The sequence below is a fragment of the Pipistrellus kuhlii genome, unplaced genomic scaffold, assembly GCF_014108245.1.
Source record: "Pipistrellus kuhlii isolate mPipKuh1 unplaced genomic scaffold, mPipKuh1.p scaffold_m20_p_32, whole genome shotgun sequence".
NCBI lineage: Eukaryota > Metazoa > Chordata > Mammalia > Chiroptera > Vespertilionidae > Pipistrellus > Pipistrellus kuhlii.
Genome location: NW_023425532.1, coordinates 491,931 through 517,765, shown reverse-complemented (window position 1 = coordinate 517,765; position 25,835 = coordinate 491,931). Strand labels below are relative to the sequence as shown.

At 39.7% G+C, this 25,835-nt stretch overlaps 1 protein-coding gene across 1 annotated transcript in view; it reads right to left on the bottom strand.

Moving 5' to 3' along the window:
• DGKK (diacylglycerol kinase kappa) overlaps window positions 1-21,278 on the bottom strand; it is a 140,231-nt gene extending 118,953 nt beyond the window's left edge. Inside the window, exon 1 of the mRNA XM_036460448.2 lies at window positions 20,756-21,278. Within this exon, the coding sequence (XP_036316341.1) occupies window positions 20,756-21,241 (486 nt within the window). The 5' untranslated portion in view covers window positions 21,242-21,278. The remainder of the gene's footprint in view (window positions 1-20,755) is intronic.
• Between the last annotated feature and the right edge of the window lie 4,557 nt (window positions 21,279-25,835).

The following is a 25,835-nucleotide window of genomic DNA, read 5'->3' as shown; positions in this document are numbered from 1 at the left end:
GCAGTATCTAAATTACTCTAGCTGGAATTTAAATGTTCTGTTTAAACTACTGAATCTAAGAATGTCCCAGAGGACAAGAGACAAGGCCTGCATAAACTTCCTTCATGAAATTTCAAGGCTACTTGGCACCATGGGTTAAATACCTAAATCTGTCTTATTTTCAGTAATGGAGAGTTGGTTATATATGAAATTGTCCACTACAAAGAGTAATAGGACTTCGGAGACCTTGTCAAAGCAGCCAAATCTCATTTTAAAGCTCAGGTATCTTTATAGTAGAAAATGTTGTTGTAATATTAATGCATAAACAGAATGTCTTTGTTCTATCCACTTCTTCTCATGGATATAAATCCATGCATCAAAAATTGTGTCTGCCATGCTATACTGCAACCTCAAATTACAAGGGACTAGTAGGAAAATACAGTTGTCAGTATTCTTTGGTAGTAGCTTCAAAACAAAAGGGGTGGAAGGAAAGGCAACACAAAATAATTTTCTTCTAAGTGAAATAATGATAAAGTGAGCTTTAAAATCTAATGGTATTTATCTAGTTCTACATCTAAAGGGAAAATTCCTATATATATATTGACTTAGTACCTCTCCTATCTGATTGAAAAATCTCTCTAGGAAAACATCCAAGTGAAAAGAGCCTCCTCTTTTCCTTTTAAAATTAAACTTACTGGGGTGACATTGGTTAATGTGGTATATAGGTTTCAGGTGTGGGTTTCTGTGTTACAAGTATGTATAGTGCACCATGTGTCCACCACCCAAAGTCAAATTTTTTGTCACCTTATATGAGATCCCCCTTCCCTCTGGCTAATACCACACTGCTGTTTGTGTTCGTAAGTTTCAGTTTTATATCTCACTATTGGACTATATGTACTTGGGTATGTTCCTGGGAGTGAATGTACTAGTGTGTATCCATGGATGTGTCTGCACCCTTAGAAATTTTGTTTCAAATCCTTGTTACAGGTTTCTGTTTTAATCTGATGTTCAGGTTGAATGTAATATGTAGTGAAATAAGTACTTTTGTATATCAGATCTTAGCACATGATTTATAGGATTCTATGAAGTTCCTAAGGGAGCCACTGCATTTAAATGTAAGAAATTAGTAGCAGGATGAGCCCATAAGACACCTTTGGACACATCAGAAGAAAGCACTATTTGCTAAAGATATTTTACTTTCATTTCTCAGAAAGTTTTTATAATTACCAATTTTGTTAGCACTATAGGCACTTGACTGCCACCTGCAGGAATATTGTTAGAAATCTCTATCATCTATCTATCTATCTATCTATCTATCTATCATCTATCTCTATCTATCTATCTATCTATCTATCTATCTATCTATCTCTATCTATCTCTATCTATCTATCTATCTATCTATCTATCTATCTATCTATCTACTTGTGAAAGATGTCCCACTCTTAGACATGGCAGCCTCATATAGTGTACAAACACAACTTTATATGGCGATCCTGCCTAATACTTATTCTAGAAAAGGTAGAAGTCTATCTCATTTAAGAGAAAAGTTGGCCTGGCTGGTGTGACTGAGTTGTTAAGCATCGAACCACAGATCTGGAGATTACCTTTCAATTCCTGGTTGGGCACATGCCCCGGTTGTGGGCTCAGTCCTCGATGGGGGGCTTGCTGGAGGCAACTGTGCAGGAGGTGACCAGTTGATAATTCTCTCTCATTACTGATGTCTCTCCCCTTTTCCCTCTCTCTTTCCCTCTCTCAAATTAAATTGTTTTTTCAAAAAAAGAGAGAAATTGTTACTTCTGATTGGAGTTTCCTGCTGTTTATGTTGAGACTTCATGTTCTCTTTCCTGATCAGACCATTTTCAAGTTCAGGGCAAAGCTTTCTTGTAATTAGTAGAAAGCTATTTTTGATAAAACTTGAATTGCCTAAGGTATATCGAAGTCTAGTTGTTGCTTCTAAGTTCTCACAAGAAAGGGAGAGTCTCATAATAGTCATACTTCATCTAGCTCCAAATATAAGTGCCAGCTACAGGAGAAGTTTATCATCGAGGTAATGAGTTAAGAGCTTTTCAATTAAGGTGAAAAGGATACCACAAATAGATTAAATTACGACTATCAGTTAAGATTAATGAAACTGATACCGAGTTATGTGCTTAATCCTGCTTTCTATATACTTAAGTATAAAATTTAGGGTTGCTATGCTTGAGTGTTTTAATAAATTTTTCTTTTTTTTTTCTTTTTTCTAAAATATATTTTATTTATTTTTTTTTTGTACAGAGAGGAAGGGAGAGAGATAGTTAGAAACATCGATGAGAGAGAGTCATCGATCAGCTGCCTCTTGCACACCCCCTACTGGGGATATGCCCGCAACCAAGGTACATGCCCTTGACCAGAATCGAACCCGGGGCCCTTCAGTCCCCAAGCCTCTATCCATTGAGCCAAACCGGTCCTGGCATGTTTTCTTAAATGAACTGTTAACTCATTGTTTTCATTTTTATCAAAATTAGCTATGCTTATGACCAAAGACCAGTAATTCAAGATCATATGATCAATACAAGGCTGCTATTACATATAGTGTTCCATTGTGCAAGCTAGAAAACACAACACCCCTCTGGCTATCAGGCAGCCCTGTCTACCATCACGTATGAATAATGAATCTGAATCGCTAAGTCCATTTTTGGGGGTAAATATATTGAAACTTATCTATATACCTAAAGTGTTAACACTGAGTATCATGGCACATATATAAATGATACTGAGATGAGCTAGTATTTGCATATTTCTTTTGTTTGAGATTGCATATTTCTTATTTTTAGAACACATGTTTTAAATTTAATTTATCACTCAGCCTTTATAATCTTCTAGTGGCCTGGTGCACAAATTCATGCACATTAAAAGGAAATTAATTAGAAGAAATATTTTAATATCGCTAATTATAATAGACAATGACAGATTGAAACACATGCGTTTATTGGCACCAATAAGAGCTTTATATGTATTGCACTTGCATGAGTCAACTCGTCATTTTATATATATACAGGATAAACTTGCTTAATTAGACCTGCTTTCTGATTTCACTAAACTTTTTCCAGCCCAGTGAAGCACCCCAACTTTTCTTTCAGGTAATTGTTAGCAACACAGCAGTAAATATCAACACAAAGCAAATTATTATTGTAGATCATGCAGGGAGAACAAAGGGTAAAACATTTAATGGTAGCAGTGTGTGACTATATTCTGTGCAGTGAGAAAACCTGAAGTCATTTTTAAGGTCCACCATTTCTATTTCTTTTCAGTCAGGTCAAGTTTCTAAGCTTTCTAAATCTCCATTTTCCCAGCTAATGAAAAGAAAGTAGGATTCCACAGTCTCTTATCTACTTACTCCAGGACTTCTGTGAGGATCAAATGAGATGAGGCACGGAAAACACTTCACAGACATTTGGTTAAAGTGTAAAATGCTTCTATCTGTCTATAAAGCAACTTGTGTTCCTGGGCTGAAGAAACTGTAAGGAGGCTAGTTGTCACTAGGGAGAAGCCAGGAGTTGCTATATGATGTCATTACCTGGCACCCAGAGCCATCGTTTTCCGGCTGGACTATGGGCTGCATTTTGTGCGATGGGGTATCGGCAGTGTCAGCTGCAATTTGGTGGGCTGTCACTCTGAGGTGGTGGTGGGGCCTGTGTCCCACTTGGGGGTGCCAAAAGTTCTGCAGGCACTAGGTCCATGGTGCCATTTCTCTGTAAATGACCAGTGAGCATCACAGCAGCTCCTGTGTTGAGCATCTGCCTCCTGGTGGTCAGTGTGCATCATAGGGACTGGTAGGACAGTTGGACATGGCATATTAGCCTTTTACATATACAGATTATATATACTAGTATATAAAAACCTAAGTGACCAGCTGACTGCTGACCAGACGAATGGCCAGTAGCTCTGATGTGCACTGACCACCAGGGGGCAGACACTCAATGCAGGAGCAGAAACCACAGGCATGGAAACATGGAACAGACCGATGAATCTCAGAGGGAGGAGTGAGGGGGGAGGGTGGGAAGAGAGTGACCAAAAATCTTATATACATACTAGAGTCCCAGTTCACGATGGTGGAGTCCCTCAGCCTGGCCTGTGAGGATTTGCTAAAGTTATCTCTGATAAGGGTTTAATCTCCAACATTTACAGTGAACTCATACAACTTAACAAAAGGAAGATAAACAACCCAATCAAAAAATGGGCAAGGGACCTAAATAGATATTTTTGAAAGAAGACGTAAGGCCAAGAGACATATGAAAACATGCTCAAAGTCACTAATCATCTGAGAAATGCAAATCAAAACAACAATGAGGTACCACCTTATGCCTGTCAGAATGGCTATCGTTAACAGATCCATAAAGGACCAGTGCTGGAGAGGATGTGGAGAAAAAGGAACCCTCATGCACTGCTGGTGCAGCCACTGTGGAGAACAGTATGGCATTTCCTCAAAAATTTAGAAATAGAGCTGCCATTTGACCCAGTGATACCACTTCTTAGAATATATTCTAAGAAAACAGAAATAGCAGTCAGAAAGGATATATGCACCCCTATGTTCATAGCAGTACAATTAACCATAGCTAAGATTTGGAAACAGCCTAAGTGCCCATGAGCAGATGAGTGGATAAGAAAACTATGGTACATCTATACAATGGAATACTATGCTGCTATAAAAAAGAAGGGATTATTACTATTTGCAGCAGCATGGATGGAACTGGAGAACATTATGCTAAGTAAAATAAGCCAGTCAGTGAAAGAAAAATGCCACATGAATGCACTCATTTGTGGATATTAAAGAAGATTATAACCTGATGAACAAAAAGATAGCTACAGAGGAAGATTGGGGGGTGGTAAGAGATTAACCAAAGGACTTGTATGCATGCATATAAGCACAACCAATGGACATAAGACACTGGGGATGGGGGTGGGGTGAGGGCATATGCTGGGGGATAGGGGAGGCCAGGGGAAGGTCAATGGGGAAAAAAAGGAGACCTATGTACTACTATTTATAATCATTCATATATATATATATATATATATATATATATATATATATATATATGTGTGTGTGTGTGTGTGTGTGTGTGTGTGTGTGTGTGTGTGTGATATATATATATATATATATATATATATATATATATATATATATATATATATATATATATATATATATCCTAGGAATACATTTAACCAAGGATATAAAAGACCTGTACTCTGAAACTCTGAAAATTATAAGACACAGAAGAAAGAAACAGAAGAAGATACAAATAAATGTGAGCATATACCATGTTCATGGATAGAAAGAATTAATATAATTAAAATGTCCATACCATCCAAAGCAATCTACAGATTCAACACAATTCCTATCAAAATACCAGGGGTATTTTTCACAGAACTAGAACAAATAATCAAAAAATTTATATGGATCCACAAAATTCTCTGAATAGTAATAGCAATCTTGAGAAACAAAGTTGGAGAAATCATATTACAAGGCCATAGTAATCAAAACAGCATGGTATGGCATAAAAACAGATATTTAGATCAATGGAACAGAATAGAGAGTTCAGAAATAAACCCACACCTTTATAATAAATTAATATTCAATAAAGAAGGCAAGAACATACAATGGGCTAAAGACAATCTATTCAATAAATCATGTTGGGAAAATTGGACAGACATGTGCAAACAAATGAAACTTGAGCACTTTCTTATACCACACACAAGAATAAACTCAAAATGGATTAAAGACTTAAATGTTAGACCCAAAACCTTAAAAATCCTAGAAGAAAACATAGGCAGTAAAATCTCAGATATTTCTTATAGCAATATTTTTCTGATATATCTCCTCAGGCAAGGGAAACAAAGGAAAAATAAACAAATGGAACTACATCAAACTAAAAAGTTCTGTATAGCAAAGCATACTATCAACAAGATGAAAAGACAATCCACTGAATGGGAGAACATATTTACTGATAACATCTGATAAGGAGTTAATATCCAACATTAAGAATTTATAAAGCTACACACACACACAAAACAAAAACAAAAACCAAACCATCCAATTTTTAAATGGGCAAAGGAAATGAATAGACACTTCTCCAAAGAGGACATACATATGGCCAATAGCCTTATGAAAAGATGCTCACTGTCACTAATCAAGAGAGAAATGCAAATTAAAACCACAGTGAGCTATCACCTCACACCTGTCAGAATCGCTATCATCAACAAACAAGTGTTGGAGAGGACGTGGAGAAAGGAAACACTTGTGCACTGTTGGTGGGAATACAGATTGGTACAGCCACTGTGGAAAGCAGTATGGAATTATCTCAAAAACTAAAAATGGAACTGCCTTATGACCTAGCAATTGCACTTCTGGGAATTTATCTGAAGAAACCAGAAACACTCATTTGAAAGGATATGTGCACCCCCATGTTCATTTCAGTGTTATTTACAATAGCCAAGATCCAGAAGCAACCCAAGTGTCCATCAGTAGATGAGTGAATAAAACAGCTATGATACATTTACATAATGGAATACTACTTGGCCATAAAAAGGGAAGAAAATTTTACCCTTTTTGATAGCATGGATGGACCTTGAGAAATATGCTAAGTGAAATAAGCCAGTCAGAAAAAGACAAGTACCATATGATTTCACTCATATGTGGAATTTAGTGGACAAACCAGACTAACAAGCAAAATAGAGACAGACTCATAGAGAGCAGGCAAAAAGCTTTGGGTGGGGGGGTTGTGGTGATGGAGGGATTGAGCAAATAAAATTAAAAAAGTATGAGTTTATGGACATGGACAACAGTGTAGTGATTGTGTGGGGGGGAGTTGGAAGAAGGTATATGGGGGATAAATGGTGATAGAAAAAATAAAATAGAGAAAAAAAAGAAAAGATAATTTATGTAAAAGTGCCTCTTAATCTCAAAAATGTCAAACAAGCAAGTTAAAAAAAAAAGAAGCAGAGATTTAGATAGGGTACTATGGTAACCCAGAGGCAGGGCACCTAGCCCAGATGGGAAACCAGTTAAGACTCAATGGAGGAGACTGATGAGTTGAGGTGGGTCAGTAGCATATTATTGGCTTCATTTAAAGGACACAAAGGCAAAACCACCAAAAGATTTAGCAATTTACTGTATATTGCACAGCTATGTAAGTAGAATTATGATTAGAACCAACATGATTACAATAGCTAGGATTTGGAAACAGCCTAGGTCCCCATCAGCAGATGACTGGATCCAAAAACTATGGTATATCTACACAATGGAATATTATGCTGCCATAAAAAAGGAGAAATTCTCATCATTTGCAGCAACCTGGATGGAATTGGAGAACATCATACTGAGTGAAATAAGCCAGTCAATGAAAGAGAAACACCACATGACCTCACTCATTTATGGATGATAAAGAACATTATAAATTGAAGAATCAAAAGATAGATATAGAGACAGTAAAGCAACAAGCAGACTGTCAAATTACAGCGGAGAGGTTAGGGAGATCTGGGGGAGATAAGAGATCAACCGAAGGACTTATATACATGCATATAAGTACATCCAATGGACATAAAACTCTGGGGAGGGAGGGCAGGTATGGGGGGGGGCAATGGTATATGTACAAAGATAATAATTTAAAAAAAACTAACACGAAGTAACTTTCAATCTAGAGAGTCCAAACTATTGAACTCCTGGGCTGTAAGATACCATTTGAATTTATTGAAAAATAAAATTTATTTGCAATAATATTTTATTTGAGAAAGTTCCATATTTATATGCCTCACAGAAACATACATGAGGATATTAGAAATGAAAGCACACCAAAATAACCTGAGCCTGCAGCCTTCTAGGAAAGCTAATTAACACCTATGCCACAATCCTGGCAAACTTTAGTTCTTCATATTATGGCTGCTGCAGCTTAATACAAGATGTATTGCATAAAAATGAGGCTCCAACTTTTTCATATACCAACTTATAGAGGCCTGAGTCATCTCAGATCATTCCCCTAAGTTCTTCAACCACCAAAGGCAGCAAACAAAAGTGCTGCTAATTGAATGTGTAATTAGGATTTATTATAACTAGTATATTAAAGTCCCATTCACCACTGCTTTGAATTGTTTTTGTCCTGTTTTTATTTATGCCTAATTGTCCTGTTTTATATGCATTTAATTTTGTAGAATACTTTATATCCTTTCTGGATGCAGACAGAGTACAGATTCTAAATAAATAATAACAATACATTTAATTTACATAAAATTGGTTCTTTTATGTGCTGTGTGTACACTCTATAGTACTCTGGGGAATCTTACAAAATCAATGTGTATGGTACATTTATGCCCATTTTATAGGACTTGGAACAATTTTGCTGTTTTAAATTATTACAGAGGCATAGAGTTGTAAACAGGATTTTACCACATATTTTTAGATATATCTACAATTCACTTGGTATGCTGTCCTTGGTCAGAAACACAATCCCCAATAATAAAACTGTTCCTACAAGCAACGACAGTGCATGTTATGACAAACCACTTTATTAGATAGTTGTAACATTCCTAAGGTGGGGGGAGAGAGGAAATCTCAAGAATGGACATGTTTCCTGGAGAGTATGATCTACTTTCTGGAATATTTTAGGCCAAATTTTAAACTTGGACTTACGTCTCTCTACCATTTAATGTGTTCCTACATCACCAGCATCCTTGCTAAGAAGCCAGTAATAAAATAAATTTGCAAGGAGTGCAATCTTACTTTCCTATTAGGTTAAACATTTGGGAAGGTACATCAGAAGCCCATTTTACCACAGAAGAGGACGAATGAAATATTTCTTGTATTTATGTTAAATATTGGGCTTGCATTGAGAAAAAGATGCAAAGATTCTGCTAAAAAAGATTTAAAAAATACTGGACTAGTTGAATCCCAAAGGCCCTTTTTAGGACATTATATGGATGTACAATCCTGAAGAAAAAAGGTTTCACTGGATTCCATCATGGGTTTTTGTTGTTGTTGTTGTTGTTTTACTTTTGATGTAGAAATAGAGAAAACAGACCAGACTCTTATAAAAGTGGAATGTGGGTCAAAAAAGTCCCAGAACAGTAGAAAAAAGGACACTAGATAATGTAATTATTTTTCCAGTTTTTAGTTTTCATAATTTCGTTTGAAATTTAGCATACAAAAAATTAAAATTTAGTTTTTAATTATATGCCCCATCAGTCGACCTTCAACTTTAGCCACGTTATTTTACTAATTAATAGCCCTCCAATGTGCTTGCACCTCTTCAGTCAGATGCTATACACAATTGTGTCAGTTGCCTTCAAGGTTTCAATAGGACTTTTCCCCACCTGCTTTACTTTCCACAATATTTCAGTCTGTGCTCTGTAATTCTATCAAACTGGCTGCCCGCCCCCCCCCAACTCTCTATACTAAGGTCTCACCTGCCCAATTCAAGCATAACCTTGCTTCTACCTGGTATCTTTCACTGTCACCGCTTAATTGAATTCCTGTTTTCTCTAAGTTTGAGGAGGACATAATCCCTCCCATTTATCTCAAACAACTCCTTTGTTTCGCCCCCTAAATTTCTTAGGTCAAAGTGAATTTGCTATCAGGCAGTCCCTCATAGCTGAATCTAACCCATCCCTGTTGGATAGTGAATTTTCAATAGTGGGAAACTTTATCCTATTATTCTAAACTGGAAAAGTAATAATGAATTCCTGTACCATGTCAAAAACGCCAACAATTTCCTCAAACATCATGAAAACACTCTAAAATATTCATGTAACAATCCTCCAAACACGTATCATATTGTAAAATTAAAAAAAACACACACAATTGCTTTGTTATTGAACACGTAGTGGACTAATTAGTAGATATGTTTACGTGCACTTTACAGTGATGTCATACAATACTGGACACAAACATTCCACCCCTCAAATAAAAGCAGGCTTTGAAGCTGCCTATAAATGTCTAGCTTTGTTTTCCACCAGTAGACGAGAGGTCAAGGAACTCTTTAAAAAGTTTAATGTTGATGAGGGATGATGGAAAGGCAAAGCAAGACTTTCCCAGGAATTTCTAGAAGGAAGATTCACTAATGAAAAGCAATATATGTATTAGGAAAACCATGAAGAGGGCCACTACAATTATGGGCTTTGATTTTTATGTAAAACCAGTGAAGCCCCCAACCCCAAAATGTCCTAGAGATCTTATCAACAAAGATGAGTAAATTAAAACAAAGGAGACCATGAAAATGCTAACATTTTAATTAGTCTTAACAGTCTCTTACCAAAATTCTGAGTAAAAAAACCCAAACTTATCTTTTTACTCAAGTATGGCGGGAGGGAAATGGTCACAGTAAATATTAATTGAAGTTAGTGAGAAGGGCACTAACTAGTTAATTTTCTGAAATCAATAATCTTGTTCTGTAGCCTCATTTATTTTTCTCTTTGGTATTTATGCCTAGTTGTTTCACAGAGTGATATCACAATGTTCCTTTTACACTGCAAAGTACATGTACAGTGATGTAAACAAATCACGAAATAATGTTAGTGGTACATAATAAATGTAATGACCCCTATTAAGGGAAATTGAACAATCAAGGTAATTCTAAAATGGAACTAAGAGACTTCTGTTAGAGGTTAGAGTTGGGGCTCAGAGGATAGTGCTGTGATGTCGTAGCCAGCTTCAAGCAGAGTGAGGATTCAATCGAGAGAACCCGGGATTCATGAAAACTTTCCTGATTTTAAGTGCCTTTCCTCACAGTGAAGGAGATTAACAATTTCACTTTAAACGAAAGCAGATACCTTTCATTGCCTGCCTCAAGCTGCGAACTCGAAGAAGAGAGCAGGTAGAAACAATGCTTCCTAATGTGCCCTCAGCCCCCATAACCATTGCCTCTTGTTTCAGAAAGCTATAAAGCTCTTGGTGGGAGCATCACACTTCTTTCTCAGAATCCCACAGTGTCAGGTGCCTTACCCTGTGCTATCAGAGAGAAATGGGGTGGGAATCCTGTCCTAAGAAGCCAATTTCTTTTCTACAGATTCTTTAAAGCAAAGGCTTAAACAGCTAACTAACGCCTGTAATGCTTTGGAAGATAAACTCTCTAAGGACTACCAACAGAGCTGAAGATTCTGGTCTATGCAATACCACATTACACTTGCCTTTTAAATTACTGATTAAACCTTGGTTGGATTGTGTAGTTTATTAGCTCTCAATTTTCTACCACATTTGGTTAATGAAAGCTGGATGAATTGAATATTCTGTTTCCTTACAATTGTTGGTAATGTCCTCACACATACGTATTTTTTTCTAGGTAGTAGGTGCCCAAATGAGCATGATTCAGGCTAACTTTGTATTAAAGAGATACTGTTAAAAATGACCTAGTAGAACCTTAGCACATTATGTTAATCAAAATGTCGGGCAGAGAAAGACAAGTATTATATATCATGTATATGTGAGATCTAAAAAACAAGTTAAATCTATAAGAAAATAGAGTAAAATGGTGGTTACCAGGGATGGGGAGGGGATAAGAGTGATGGTGTTTAAGGGTACAACCTTGTAATGAGTAGTAAATAAGCCATAAAGATCTAATGCACAGTATAATGAATATAGATAATATAGTATAGTTATGTTATGTGATAAACATAACTATATCAGCAATAATGTTGTAATATATCAAGGTACCATGCTGTACACCTTAAACTTACACAGTGTCATGTGTTAAAATTCATTCAATAAATAAAAAGAATCCAATAAAGTCTCAGAAACTTAGATTTTCCTCTTGTGAATTTAACAGTAGAAAGAAGGTGGATTTTGTTCCAGGTCACCTACTTCAAACCCAAGTCACAAAAGCTAGCTAGACAAATGAAATCTGGATGTCCAAAAAAGCGCAGTTAGTAAATGTGGGCTCAAGCTGCCATTTGTATATGGGGTATTTGTTTGTGTAGACACAACTATTGTGTCTACATAAAATAAATACTCTCATTGTTTTATACTGCAAAGGGATCCCTGAACAGTTATGTTTCAAGTATGTTAATCATTGATATTATTCAGGCATCTGCTTAGATTAAACGTAAAGCTAAATTTAACAAGTCTTTTCTAAAAACAATGTAGAACAATACACACATTCTGATTTCAATTAGGGAAGTGACTGGGGTAGGGGGGAAGCCTGAGATACAATTGCACATTCCCTAACATATTCCTATTGTGGACTATGAGCATATATAGATATATTCAGAGAAATTAAATAACATATCACCCAAAGGACTTGTATGCATGCATATAAGCATAACCAATGGACAGAGACACCAAGGGGGTGCAAGCATGAAGAGGAGTGGGGTGGAGGGTAATGGGGGGTAAGAAGGCATATATAATACCTTAATCAATAAAAAATTAATACATATTTACAGCAATTATCTCTTGAGAGGTGGGGTGCTACAAAATTTTACTTTTAAAAAGTTTTGATTTTTTCATATTATCTGAAACCAGCATTTATTTCCTTTATTTTATTACATTAAATTTTTGTAAAAGAAGATGTATGCTGAGAGAATCTAGTAAAGCATCTGGTAAAACAAATAATCACTCCATGGATATCTGTTTTGGTATCTCATTTTCCAGAGTTGCTTAAAGGAAGACCCATCTATGTGATTGTGCCGAATGTGGAATCTTCAGTGCTAAACAGATAGAGCATACAGTGGGCACTCAATTTAATTTTTAAATAAGTTAATGAAGCTTTAAAATAAAAAACATTGTATTCGTTGCTTATAAATAAGACTTTCAAATTTTATATACTTGTAAAAATTGAGCCCTTCATCACTCTACAGAACAGTGAGCACATGAATAGACAACCACAGTAAAACCTCATTATTGAACTGGCTAAGGGTCCTTCTCTGCTAGGTAGGGGTGTGCCTCTGATTTGGAAGTTGATAGTAAGAGTGTCATTACTTTAGAGTTTATCTCAACTCTTGGGCTTCTATTGTATTAGAGGATAACAGCAACACAGCCAATCCCCAAATCGTTTCTGTTTGGTTTGGAAAAGAGGTATGATTTTCCCCTAGAGGGTTAGCCATCATAGTTTTGTTTTCCATGGATTGGATTTGCCTTTCCTGAGTGCACAGACTGACTGATGGGAAGGTAACCAGAAATGGTCTGGGGGACAGAAGAAAGGCTGAGATTAAAGTTTTACTACCATTTAGCCTCGGGTGCTGAATTTAAGGTTCACTGGCACCATTCTAGAATAATATTACCTTTTCTTTGTATAATACTTTCTGGTCTTTCAAGTGGGGTAGGCAGAGGGCATTTTTTCTTAAAAGACAAAGATTTTCTCTCTTTTTTTTCCTCTTCCTTTACAAATCTCTTCAGGGGAATAAAGTTCAGCGGTGTTGGTGAGATTATGGCCAACTTGCCTTCCATTAGGATTTCTCTTTTTTCCTCTTAAAATTACTTTTTTCCTTTTGGGTGTGGAGAAGAATAAGGTCTATTGATTTTAGTGAAGTTGATAGTATCTCTTCTTATGATGGGACAATTTTTCTTTACAAAAAATCGCTGGATAAAAAGAATCCTTGCTTTTGGTGAGATTGAGGAAGCACCGTTTTAGGTTTGGATAATTTGCATTTTTAAAAACTAAGTTTTCTGGAGAAGCTAGAAGGGCCATTGGCTTTAATGAGGTTAGGGGGCCCTCCTTGGGATGATTTTTTTTTCTTTTCTAAAACAGAATAATTTATTTGAAATACATAGGATCGGGAATATCTTCCCTTGGAGAAGCTTTAGAAGGGATGTTGTGATTTTTTTTCTTCTTTTGGGGGACAGAGGTGGAGTGAGTTGCTCATCAGGAATAACATACATTATCTTCTATAAGACATTGCTGCTCCTTCCTTGAGGAGAATTTCTCCCTTTTAGTCTTTTACAAATTATCCCTATTTTACGTTTTTCTTCCTCCCTTCCCCTCCCTCTCTTTCCCCCTTTCTTCCTTTCCTTTTTTTTTTTTTAATATGCTTTTTATTATTGATTTTTTTTTTTTAGAGAGAGAGAGAAAGAAAGAGGAAGGAAGAGGGATAGAGGGATAGAAACATCAATGATGAGAGATCACCATTGATCAGCTGCCTCCTGAACACCCCCTACTGGAATCGAGCCCACAACCTGAGCATGTGCCCTGAACAGTAATACAACTGGGTGGGGATCTCTTGGTTCATGGGTAGACACTTAACCACTGAGCAACACCAGCTGGGCTCCCTGTTTCTTTTCGTTTGGAGAAAAATGTTCAGGGACTTTAGTGGAATCTTATTCTCTAAACAGGGGGTTTCTCTTTTAAAACACCCCACTCATTTTCTTCCTCTGCTCACTCACAAATAAAAATGTGTTCACTTGTTTTGAGAGAAAAGGGACTAGGGACATCTTAAGACTTGCTTGGTTTTGTTTCCCTACCTTTTCTAATTATCCTTCCAATTTTAAAATTTCCTGTATTAAGAATAAAGCTTTTGGGTTTGGATGAATTTGGGTTAGCTCCCATTAGAAGGATTTCCTTTTATTATTTTTAAAAATTGCATTTGTTTTTGTTGCATTTTGACACACAAAAAAAATCCTTGGGTCTTTGTGAGGATGGAGCATTTCTCCTCTTTAAGAGGATTTTGTTTTCATTTCATTGATAATATCCGCTTCCATACATGCCCTTTTATTATTAATTCCCTTTGACATCTTAAGAAAAGTATATATTAATAATAAGGTTAATGTGCTTTGGTGAGAATGGGTCATCTCCTCTTGGGGGGGGATTTATTTCTATTTTTCCCCTTTTCTGTAAATTAAAAATTCAAGAGATTTAAGATCAGGGAGCCTGTCCTTTCATATTTCTTTCTTTTTGTTAAATTAAAACATTTGTGTAGATCTAGGGTGGAGGGTTTAGTAAATTTCATTGAGTGATAATTTTGAAAGGATCTTCCTGGTGGAGGAGGGCAAAGGAGGGTGGGAAATGGGGGGCATCTGTAATATTGTCAACAACAAAAAATATTTCCTGTTTTGTTTGTTTGTTCTTCTCAAAAGAAAAAATAAGAGGTGTGTGTGTGCGAGTGAAGGTTCTTTCCTTTGTTGAGAATGGAGGCCCTAGTCTTAAAGGATTTCTCTCCCTTTTAGTTCCTTTAAAAAATTTCCCTCTTGTTTATTCGTTTGTTCATTTATTTGTGGTAAGGTAGTAGGTTCATTATCTTGAAGGTGGAGAAATTATCTCTGTCTTTACCTATTTTTAAAATTGAGATATAACTCAAACACCATAAAATTCGCTATTTGAAGATGTACACATCAGTGGTTTTTAGTGTACTCACAAGGTTGTGCAACCATCACAACTATCTAATCTCAGGACATTTTAATCACCCCCAAATGAAGCCTTGTATCCTTGAGCTATCACCCTCACTTACTCCCCCTTTTTCCCTCCCCAACTCCCTGTCCCAGCCCCTGGCAACCACTAATCTACTTTCTGTCTCTAAGGATTTGCCTATCCTGGAAATTTCATATAATTGAAAAAAATAACATTAGGGCGCTTTGGTGAGATTGGTTTCCCTCCTTTCCCCCAAAGATTTACATTTGCCTCCATAATTTTTGTGAGGGATTGGACATGGGCTGTGAGGCACAAATAAAGGGTCTAAGTTTTAAGGTTAGGAATACTATTTGGCTTGGTTGGGGTGATTTATCTTTCTTTTCATTTTTCATTTTTCTCTGGAGGATATAACTTTCATGGGCTTTGGTGAGGACCTGGTCCCTTTAGATATTCTTTCCTTTTTTTCCTTAAAATAATTCAGGGGGGGGAATGAGTTCTATTATCTGGGGTCACTGTTCCTTTCCCTCATTTTTTTTAATTCATAAATTTGTTTTCCTATTTTGAGAATAAGGTTTATTTGTTTTGCTGAGGGTGGGGGCATCTCTCTTTAGGAAAGGACGCTTTCTTTTTTTTTAAATAATTTATTTTTTTCCACTGAGGAAATTACAGTGTCTAACCTTTGGAAAGGTTAGACACCATATCCCTAACAGAATTTCTATTTATTTTCTTTCCAAAATAAAGGTCTTTTGGGGGAAGTAATATGTTCAGGGTCTTGTGCAGCGTCTCCTTCCTTCTCAGGCTCCTGTTCTATGATAGTCCCCTCAGGGAGCATCAGACAGGGAACAGCAGTCACTGCTTTGGAAAAAAGCAAGACTGATATAATGTCAGCTTAAAGATTGTCTTTAGACAAATGAAGATTTTTATGTGTCACAGGAAGTCATATATTAGATATTATTTTAAAAATCCATACATGATAAATTGTTATTTAGGTGTCAAATTTAATTTTGCCCTCTTCCATCGTGCTGCTTTCTTCAAGGGAATACAAGAGTTGATAATGCAAAAGAAAGCATACTGTAAATTGCCATACTAGCAGAAGGAATTATATAATCCTTATTATAATGCCCCTGAATGGTTTCCTGGACTCTATGGATTTTCCCCCTCTCCTTGTAAGCAGTTGGGGTAATGGCTCAGCTTTTCTTCTGGGGCTACAGCTCTGCAGAAGCCCTATTCATAAGCACTAAGAATTGTACTTCCAGGAAAGAAAGACCACTGACCAAATATCTCATTATCTTTTCCAGAACATCCTGCCGCAGATGTTCAGGAGCTCCAGAATATACCAAATAAGTCAGATATGATCAAAATCTTATGAGGAAGGGGGAAGGAACCTAAGAGGAATGAAGGCAATTTCATCTTGACCTTCAACAGATTGAACATTCAAATCTACAATCACTGCAGGTATTCTGTTCATTTAGGATAAAACTTTATTACCCCTGAAACAAACAATATCATCTTGGGTCTGCTGCTGTCGGGACTGTAGAGGATAAGGACAATTTCCAAAACATTTTCTGAAATTGTTAGTACTTTCCTTCTTAATTATGGTTGTAACATTCATTCTGAAAATGGAAAGATTGACTGCATTCCCTCGAGGTGTATGAATTCCAGGCTATTTAAGAAAGCATTTACTTCTTACTCTGAAATCATTGAAAATGCATTTTTATTCATTCACAGCAGCCATCTCTGCATCATTGCTGGAAATGGATTTGATAGGTTTCAAGCTTCAGCAAGTGTTTATTAAGCAAAAATATGGAGGGTTGAATTGTACCAGGTGGTGGGAGGGAGACACAATACCTACTTTTCAGAAGCTCAGAAATAGGCAAGATAATGTATTCAGATAAAAATGACCCGATATTATATGAACAAATGCTTGCTACTTTGCAAGAAAATGTGTGCAAAAAATATCAGAAAACAGTTCTGTTATGGTTTGGGATATAAGGGTAATTGCTGTGTAATCATTAAGAGTGGCACACAGATACCCTCCCCACCCTAGAAATATATGCCACAAAAAATGTATTCTCAGATTTTCATCAATCACCTGTATAATGTGATTATAATTTCCTAGCTGATCAAAATCCAATGAATTAAAATATAAACTGTCTTCAACCATAGTTGAATGGAGAAAAACAAACATGGTCCATGTCTTATAAGTTCCACTCCCCCCTAGAGAGTTATAGCATTGTTAAAGAACCAATTCACACATCCTTACTTACACTTACTGCCACCAGGTGGGAGACAACGGCTCGTTTCCTGGAAATCAAAATATTTTAGAAAGGAAGGAAATAGACAGGTTTAGTTCACGGACTGTTATCCTGGTAGCTATTCTGAAAGAAAGAAAACATGAACCCCCCTTTATCAGTTTCTACCCTGACTCTTGGCATAGATTTGCAATTAGTATGTTCTTAAACCCCAAAAGCAGACTTATACTCTAGAAGATGCTGTGTATTTTATTTATTTATTTATTTATTTATTTATTTATTTATTTATTTATTTTTACTGCAATACCAGTCAGCAAAATTATCTGGGAGAAACCTGCAGTCACATTCAAACACTGGGTTTTGTTCATTTCATTCTTTGACTTACCAGGGTAGTTGGATGGCTACTGGTCCTGACTATACTTGCCATTAAATTGTAGAATTTTATTGTAAGATGAGAACTGTATTTTGTTTTGATCTCTGAATGTGTGTGTGTGTGTGTGTGTGTGTGTGTGTGTGTGTGTATACACGTACACAAGCACATGTGTGTGGCCTGTGTCTTTATTTCCTATCTCATTCAACCCCCAAGTTTGCCTCAAAGAAGCAGTGTCTGAGAACAATGCCACCCCAGGTAAGATGGAAACCTGTTTACTTTGAATGTTAAGTCAGCTGGTTGTGGGGTGTTATTTGCTGAGGAGGATACAGCAGACAATGAAGAGGATACAGCAGACAATGGTCCTACCACTGAAGAGGTGGTCCCATCTGTAGCAAGCAATTGCATAGCAACAACTAGAGTGTTGGAGAAGGGTTCAGGTAGAAACAATTGGCATCTTTCAAAATCTTTTAGGGCCACTGAAGTGTTCATCTACATGGCCCCCTTAGTGGATAGTCACGATTCTTTTTTTTTTTAAATATATTTTTATTGATTTCAGAGAGGAAGGGAGAGGGATAAAGAGATAGCAACATCAATGCTAAGAGGGATTCATTGATTGGCTGCCTCCTGCACACCCCCTGCTGGGGGCCAAGTCCACAGCCCAAGTATGTGCCCTTGACTGGAATCGAACCTGGAACCCTTGAGTCCTCAGGCTGAGGCTCTATACACTGAGCCAAACCGGCTAGGGCAAAATTCTTAACCTTATTTTGCAAGATACGTGACTGACTGACTGAATGACCAGCTCTATCAAGGGCAAAGTCAAATTCTGGGGGGAAAGGGGGGAGCAGGGGGGGGGGGGGGGGAGTCGGGGTTGGGTCCTCTGCCAGGGCAGCAAGTGCCTCTGAGCTAATCACCTTAATGGGTACTATGTAGAGGAAGCTAACCTGATTACCTTTACCTTAATTCTCCTTATCTGTCTGACAACAGACATTTTCCAGTCAAGCTGGTGAGAGACACTTTCCCACTGCCACAGGGCTCATCCCGGAGTTCTGGCCTCCAGGAAGACTTCTGGAGGTCAAAGAGACCACGCATTTTGCATTTTGGAATTTCGCTAGTTAGCCTGGTAATTAAGGCCCCAGGTGTTAGTTTCTCAGCCACATTCCCAAAATGTCACTTAAGAAGGCCAAGGACCAGAGAGACACTACTGGTCTCCCTCTCACCAGCTTTATGAAAATTCTTTTTAAAAAGACAATAGCAAGCACCTGGTTAGAGTGTCCTTCCAGGTCTAGCTGCCCTGCCCCTTTCCTTCTGGAGATCACTGCAGGGAATGGCCCCTGTAAGAAGGGGAGAGACCCACCTCCTGGTGAGAGCAGGGTTGTTAGATTTTTAAAATGGTCTTAGCCTCCTACAATCCTGTTTTACTTATTTTTAAACATCTGTATTTTTCCCCTTCGAAACTTTCCCTTTTAGGTCTTCTCTTTTTTTAGTCGTTTAATATTGCAATTATTTTGCAAAGTCAATCCTCCCTGCTCACAACTCAGAAAGCAACCAAGGCTGCTTTCCTTTCTGTTTTGCAGGATGCCAACCTGTGCCCCCTCCCCCTACATTCTACAAGTATGCGGTCCGCAGCAGAAGCATTCCAGAGCCTTGTCCCTCAGCCCTGCTACGCAGCAGGAAGAATGGGCATTGTTGGTGTGGTATGTTATTTGTTTGTTTCTGTGTTTTGTTTTTCCTGCAGGGGAGGCTAAATGAAGGCGTATGTATGCATTACCATGATTTTTCACAGTCTGCTGGAGCGAAGTTGAGGGGAAGAGTAGGGGAAGTACAGAGAAAGCAAGAAAGACAGACTCCGGTTGAAGAGCAGGCACTCGCTTCTGGGGTCCACGGCAAACATTGATAACCGTCTTCATTTCACCCCCACCCGCCCCATCCCCCGGCCAGTGACGGGGACCCTCCATTCTTCCTTTCCCGGCTAAGTGAATCATTTATGAAGACATCTCTAAAGAGTGGAAGAGATGAGGATTCCCATTTACGTGCTCTCAAATAGCAACTCTTATTTTCACGCAGCTAAACCGGGGCCCCTGTACCATTTGAAGTGGTCCTGGTGCAGGATGCCAGTCACCTTGCTTGTCAAGGGACCCATTGCTACATCAGTGTGATTGCACCTACCTGCTGGGAAATCCTGCAGACAGATGAGCGGTGGCTCCGACATAGGCATGTCCCCCCTACCCCCTCCTCCCAGGCGAACCCTTCCCTTCCCTTCCCCTGCAGTGTGCGTGGACACCGCCCATCCCCTTATCCCCACCCGGAGTGCCAGCGTCCAGCAGCAGACAGAGGCACAGGGCACCTCCCTGGAGAACCACCAGTTATGCCCCAGCTGAGGACCCCCTCCCCGGTGATAGGGACAGTGCCAAGCAGACAGCTGTGACTTCGCAGCTTGGGCCTCTGCGGCAGTGACCACCGCGAAGAGGTGTGTTCTGCTGTCCCTACTCCATCCCATCCCGTGTGTCCCGGGCCAGCCCCAAACGCCTCTTTAGGTCTCTAGCGCTCCCCGGGAGCATCTCCCGTCTCTTTTTCAAGACCGAGGTGCTTGCCACACTGTCACTTCTCCCCTTGGGGAAAAACTGTCCCGATGACCACCCCATGCGGTCACCCCGTTTCTAGCCCCAAATAGCTCACTTTCGCTTCCACAGGTTGCTTCCCGATTCCCAACCCCTTCCCACTCTGCTGTCCCCGCATCTTTCTGAGCATCTTTTCTGGTCCTTGGCAGCCAAATGGGATGCTAAGGTACCCAGGGTCCCCAGAGCCTGAAAACCATTGGCCTCGCCTGCCTCAGGGGGTCCTTTTCTTACCTTTATATGAGACCAGGGCACCGGCGTTTGGGGCGATGCTGAGGTCTTCAGACCCGTCATTGGAGCGATCGCTGGACACTGCAGTAGCTGAGGTGCTGGACTCGGCTCCGGACGGGTCTCTGAAGCCGGCTCAGGGCAGGACTCTCTGGCTGGTTCTGTGGCTCGTTCTAGGATCGGCTCTGGGGCCGGTTCTGGGGTCAGTTCTGAGATTGGCTGTGTGTCTAGTTCTGTAGCTGGTTCTGGAGTCGGCTCGGGTGCCGGTTCTGTATCTTGTTCTGGGACCAGCTCTGGGTCTGTGGTCATCTCCGGACAGGGTTCTGGAGCAAGCTCTGGACAGAACTGTGGTGTGGGCTCTGGCGGAGGCGCGTGGAGCGGTGGGAGAGCAGGCTGCGGCGGCGGCCACGGTGGCGGCTCTGAAGATTCTGAGGGCTGCTCTTCATCCTGAGTCGGGGCAGTGCCGGGGGCGGAGGCTGCCCCTCGGTCCATGGCTTCCCCCCCGCCTCAGGTCTGGTCAGTCTGTGCCCCTGAGCTTGGAGGGCTAAAGTACCCTTGGGCGCCCCGCCCCCTCCAGTTCGACAGCCCCTTGCAGGGTGCGAAACTTTACCCCGCCCCACTCCATGGCTGGCTCCGCTCTGAGCTCTGAGTTCTAACCCCGGCTCTCAGCTTCTCCCAGAGCTGGAACACGCCCCTCGGTGTGCGCACACCTCTTCGTAAGCAGCCACAGGCCAGATGGGCGGGAATCAGAGGGGCTTGTGAAAGCCGACTGGACAGAGGCTTGATGACCTCCTAGCGACGAATGGGAGGGGAGGGGAGGGGAGGGGGGAGACAATAGGGGAGGGGGAGTAGAGAGGGGGAGTTGGAGCCCAGCTGCGCGCTTAACCCTTTAGTGACTTGAATGCAAAAAAAAAAAAAAAAGAGCCAGACGCCAACTTGAGGGTCTTTGCCATCCCCTCATTCACTCTGCTGTGAGCTACTGCTCAGAACAGCTTCCTTCCTGGGTCTGCTCTCCCACCTCAGCAGCAGGTGAACCTAGCCTCGGACCAACCTCTTACCCCCCATCTCCAAACCTCTGTGGGCAAGTAATTCTTTTTGCTAACCCTGGGGAAAAAATTAACCAGCAGTTTTTTTTTTTTTTTTTTTTTTTTTTGGTGTGTGTGTGTGTGTGTGTGTGTGTGTGTGTGTGTGTGTGTGTGAATCCTTTCATCCTTTCAGTTGAGGTAAAATTTGCCTCCCCACCTTCATTTTTTGCATTTCTGAGCTTGGCCAGGTCAGAGCGGTTTGCCTTTAGGTGCGGGGTTTGAAGTGCTTTGGGAAAGGTATGTGACGAGGGTGGGCGGGCGTGAGCACTGATTTTCCACAGCCTGCAGATAATAGCTCTGAGAGCGAGGCAAGAGTGCCCAGGAAGTGGCTGCGGGACTGCACGTCCCAGCTGTCCAGGTCTCCGCAGTGATCCGGGTGTCTGTATGGCGCGCCTCGCCCATGGGATCCTGCCGTTTGCTTTGAGCTGGACTTCCCAGGCTTGAACAGGACTTTTTCCTGAACTTGTTCCTGTGCATGTGTGTGTTTGCTTGTGTATCTATCGTGGACTTGGGGAAATTCACTGCAACACCACATCGTTTCCACCTCCTGATTCCTGGGAAGCACTCTGACATTAGGGACCGGCAGATTATCTGGCGAAGGGAACAGCGGTCCCTGCCGCAGCACCCTTCCCACTACATAGGGAGACTTCAGAAGCTCTCTCTATTTTTATGGACACATACATACAAAGCATCACCTCAGTCAGACCTAGACTTTAGGCACCAAATATACTGCAAAACTGCAATTAAAAACTGAGAAGACCACCCATTAAACCGTTGCTGTGTGGGAGTTGGGGGGAGGGGTACCTACAAACCTCATTTGAGAGATGACAAGTGAATTTATCTGACACATAATGCTGCAGTTGTGGATAGCAACCCTCCTTCTGCAGCCCCTCCTCCTCCCTCTCCTCCCAGACTATATCCTCCACTAATTCCTCTTCTTTTTCCTATTGACGCTGACACTGACCCACCCAGAATTTTCTAAAATCTGCAGCATTTTTCTGTGCCCTACACTACATCCCAGCAGTAAATAATACCAGAGAAGACAGCCTCATCTCGCCTCCTCCCAAGAACAGAATCTCTGATGAGATCTGTATTTCCCAGATCTTCACTGCAGCAACACAGCTTAAGCCCACCCTTTTGCAGAAAGGTTACATTGCTTGGTAGCTACTAAGCTAGTGTGGGGACCATCCCTGACCTTTGGAGTAGGGGAAGCCCTGGGGAGGTGAGCCCTATCAAGTTCCCTCACTGATGGCAGGCCTCCCTTCAGTAAATCCACATAAAGAGCTCATCTTTTTTACCCACCTTGGGCTTTTTCTCTTCTCTCCTCTCCTATACTCAAGCAGCCAAGCTGATTTTTAACCCTAAGAATTCAGGACTGAAGCATACAGATGCCAGATCTGACCAGCCAGTAAGCCTGCACTGGTCATTCACTTCTTATACTTTACTTTCAGACTTTGGTGAAATCTTTGTCTTTAGAAGGGGCCAATAGCTCACATTTCAATCTTGTTTTCACTAAAAACCTGGCAGCATATAGTCAGAAGGGATGAAGGCGGAGGAGTCACTGAATAGGATGGCCTCTTGGGTTACAATGACCGGGTGGGGTTTTGGCATAGATAGGGTGTCTTCAAGCAGGATACCAGCAGGGGACGACTTGGAGCTATTGCTTCATATATGTTCGTTGGTACTCTTGTCTGTAAATCTATGCTTAATCATAAAGTCCAACATTTATGCTATAAACTCTTGCTGTAAGGCCAGTTCGAGGCTGAATACTAAAATGGTTGTTTGCACATAGCCTTTGTTCCATTATGGTCGGTTGCTAGAGATATACTGCCTGGATTGTATTATGATTAATTTAATTAAAAATTGATGGCACATCACAAGCTACTTTATTGCCTTATGTTATAACAAAGTTTAGTTTTGCTTTTTAGTCTTTCCTCAACCCAGCATTGAATACACTGCTTTATGGAAATATGGGTGGTGGAAATAATTAGAATGGGTTAATTGATGCCTGACTTCCAGGCATCTTTGCTGTATCTTGTTTACACCTTTTTCTCCCCCATGGTCCATGGGTCTCTTAGCAGAGAAAGCTTTATTTCGATGCTTGCGTATTTTCCTCAAAAACCTACCCTGGGGCTGAGATCATAGTAAAAATTCAGAAAATGTCTGTTAAATATATGATTCATTGCAGATTACTGGTTAGGATTTTTCCCCCTCTTTTTACAGTATTTTATATTTTAGCTGATTGTTGATTTCCTAATAGGCTCTTTTCTAACTGAACAACACTGACCAAGAGCTACATGTGAACACGAATGATGACCATCTCCACAGAGGTTTGAGTGGAGACGGTTGTCCTAGGGCAGACATGGTCCTTAACCTGGGGCATTTGGACATGCTATATGTTATCTAATTGGGCTAGATGAAGGATAGATCAATACAGTGGACTCATATCTTTGAGTATGCAATGTGTTACCTCACCTCCACCCCCAGCACAGAGATCCTTTGATTTCAGACATGCTAGGAGTGCTGGAAAGGAAAAGGAGAGAAAACCTGAAACATGTGCAAAATTAAAGTTTTCCTTTCTCTCTTTTTTTTTTCATTTTCTTTTCATTATTAAATGAGAGAATGACAATGTATAGCTAGAGTGGAAGCCCCCTTTTTCCTGAAAATCTTCAATTTCCCTAAACCCTCCCTTTTAGAGAAATTTATAGAATAGGTGCTTTTCCTGAGTCTTAGCAGCTGTCAAACTCCAACCCCCCCCACTTCCTGCCACAGTGTTTATAGAGAAAGTAGATGATTTAAACAATTAATTTAGATGTAATTAACATGCAAACCTGTTATCCTTCATTTGCTCTAATCTCCTAGGATTTGACTAAAACAGAAATGGGATTTTAGAAGTTAATAACTTGAATTTATAAATGCCTTTTGATTTTAAAGTACTTTCACATATATCATCTTGAGCTGCACAACAAATGTGTGAGGCAAAGTAAGTCTGGACTTCCATCCTCCACTCCACTCCCTAACCTTTTACAGTTGAGAAAACACAAGTCCAGTGAGATTAAGTGATGTTGTCTTAGGTCATGGAGATAATTAGTGGCAGAACAGACATTTAGAACTTGTATCACTCAATGTCCAGCTGAGAAAGACCAGAACGTAGTGCTGAGTTGGGGGTTGTGAGACAAAGACTGTGTAAATCCTCTGGATTGCAAAGTGGAAAGTCTGTTTTAATACCTTTCTATTATTTCTTAAGCCTTTAAGAGGAGCCATTATTCTTACATTTTTACCTTGAGGTTTCTCAGCGCGCTCTCTCTCTCTCTCTCTCTCTCTCTCTCTCTCTCTCTCTCTCTCTCTCTCTCAATGGTAGTTAATGATCTGTAACCAAGCTCACTATAGGAAGTCCTGTTTAGAGGAACATTTTTGAATATGTATGTAATAAAATAATCCACCCAGAGTGTACTTGTTATATTTGTTCTGTTTTTATATTTTCTTGAAGTTAAGCATTCCACAGTTAAGATATATTTGCTGCCAGTCTGAGGTATACATAGTTCTATAATATAAGATGCCATGGGGAAGGTGATGAGGGTGCAGAAATATTAGACATGATTTGTTCCCTCAATAATTATTAGAACTTGGTGGTTGACATAAGCCAAATACAGGTGAAAAACAATCCGAATACAGATGCCAGTTTATGATCATGACACCACCCTTTCTTTAAACTTGTTTGTGGGGTGGAACAGTGGGGACAAAGTGTGACGGTATTGAAAGGAAATTGCAAAGGAAGTCAGGAAATCTGTCCTCAGATTAAGTTTCTACCAGTAAGCTCACAGCATTATCTTATACAAATCATTTAATTGCTTTGGGACTCAAGTTTTTTTTTTTAATCTGAAAAATGGAGGTGGGGTAAAGTTGAACTTGATCAATTAGCTATAAAGTCTGTTCTAGCACAAAATATTAGTGATACTGTGAGTGAATCATGGAAGGCTTCTTGAAAGGGGCAAATCTTG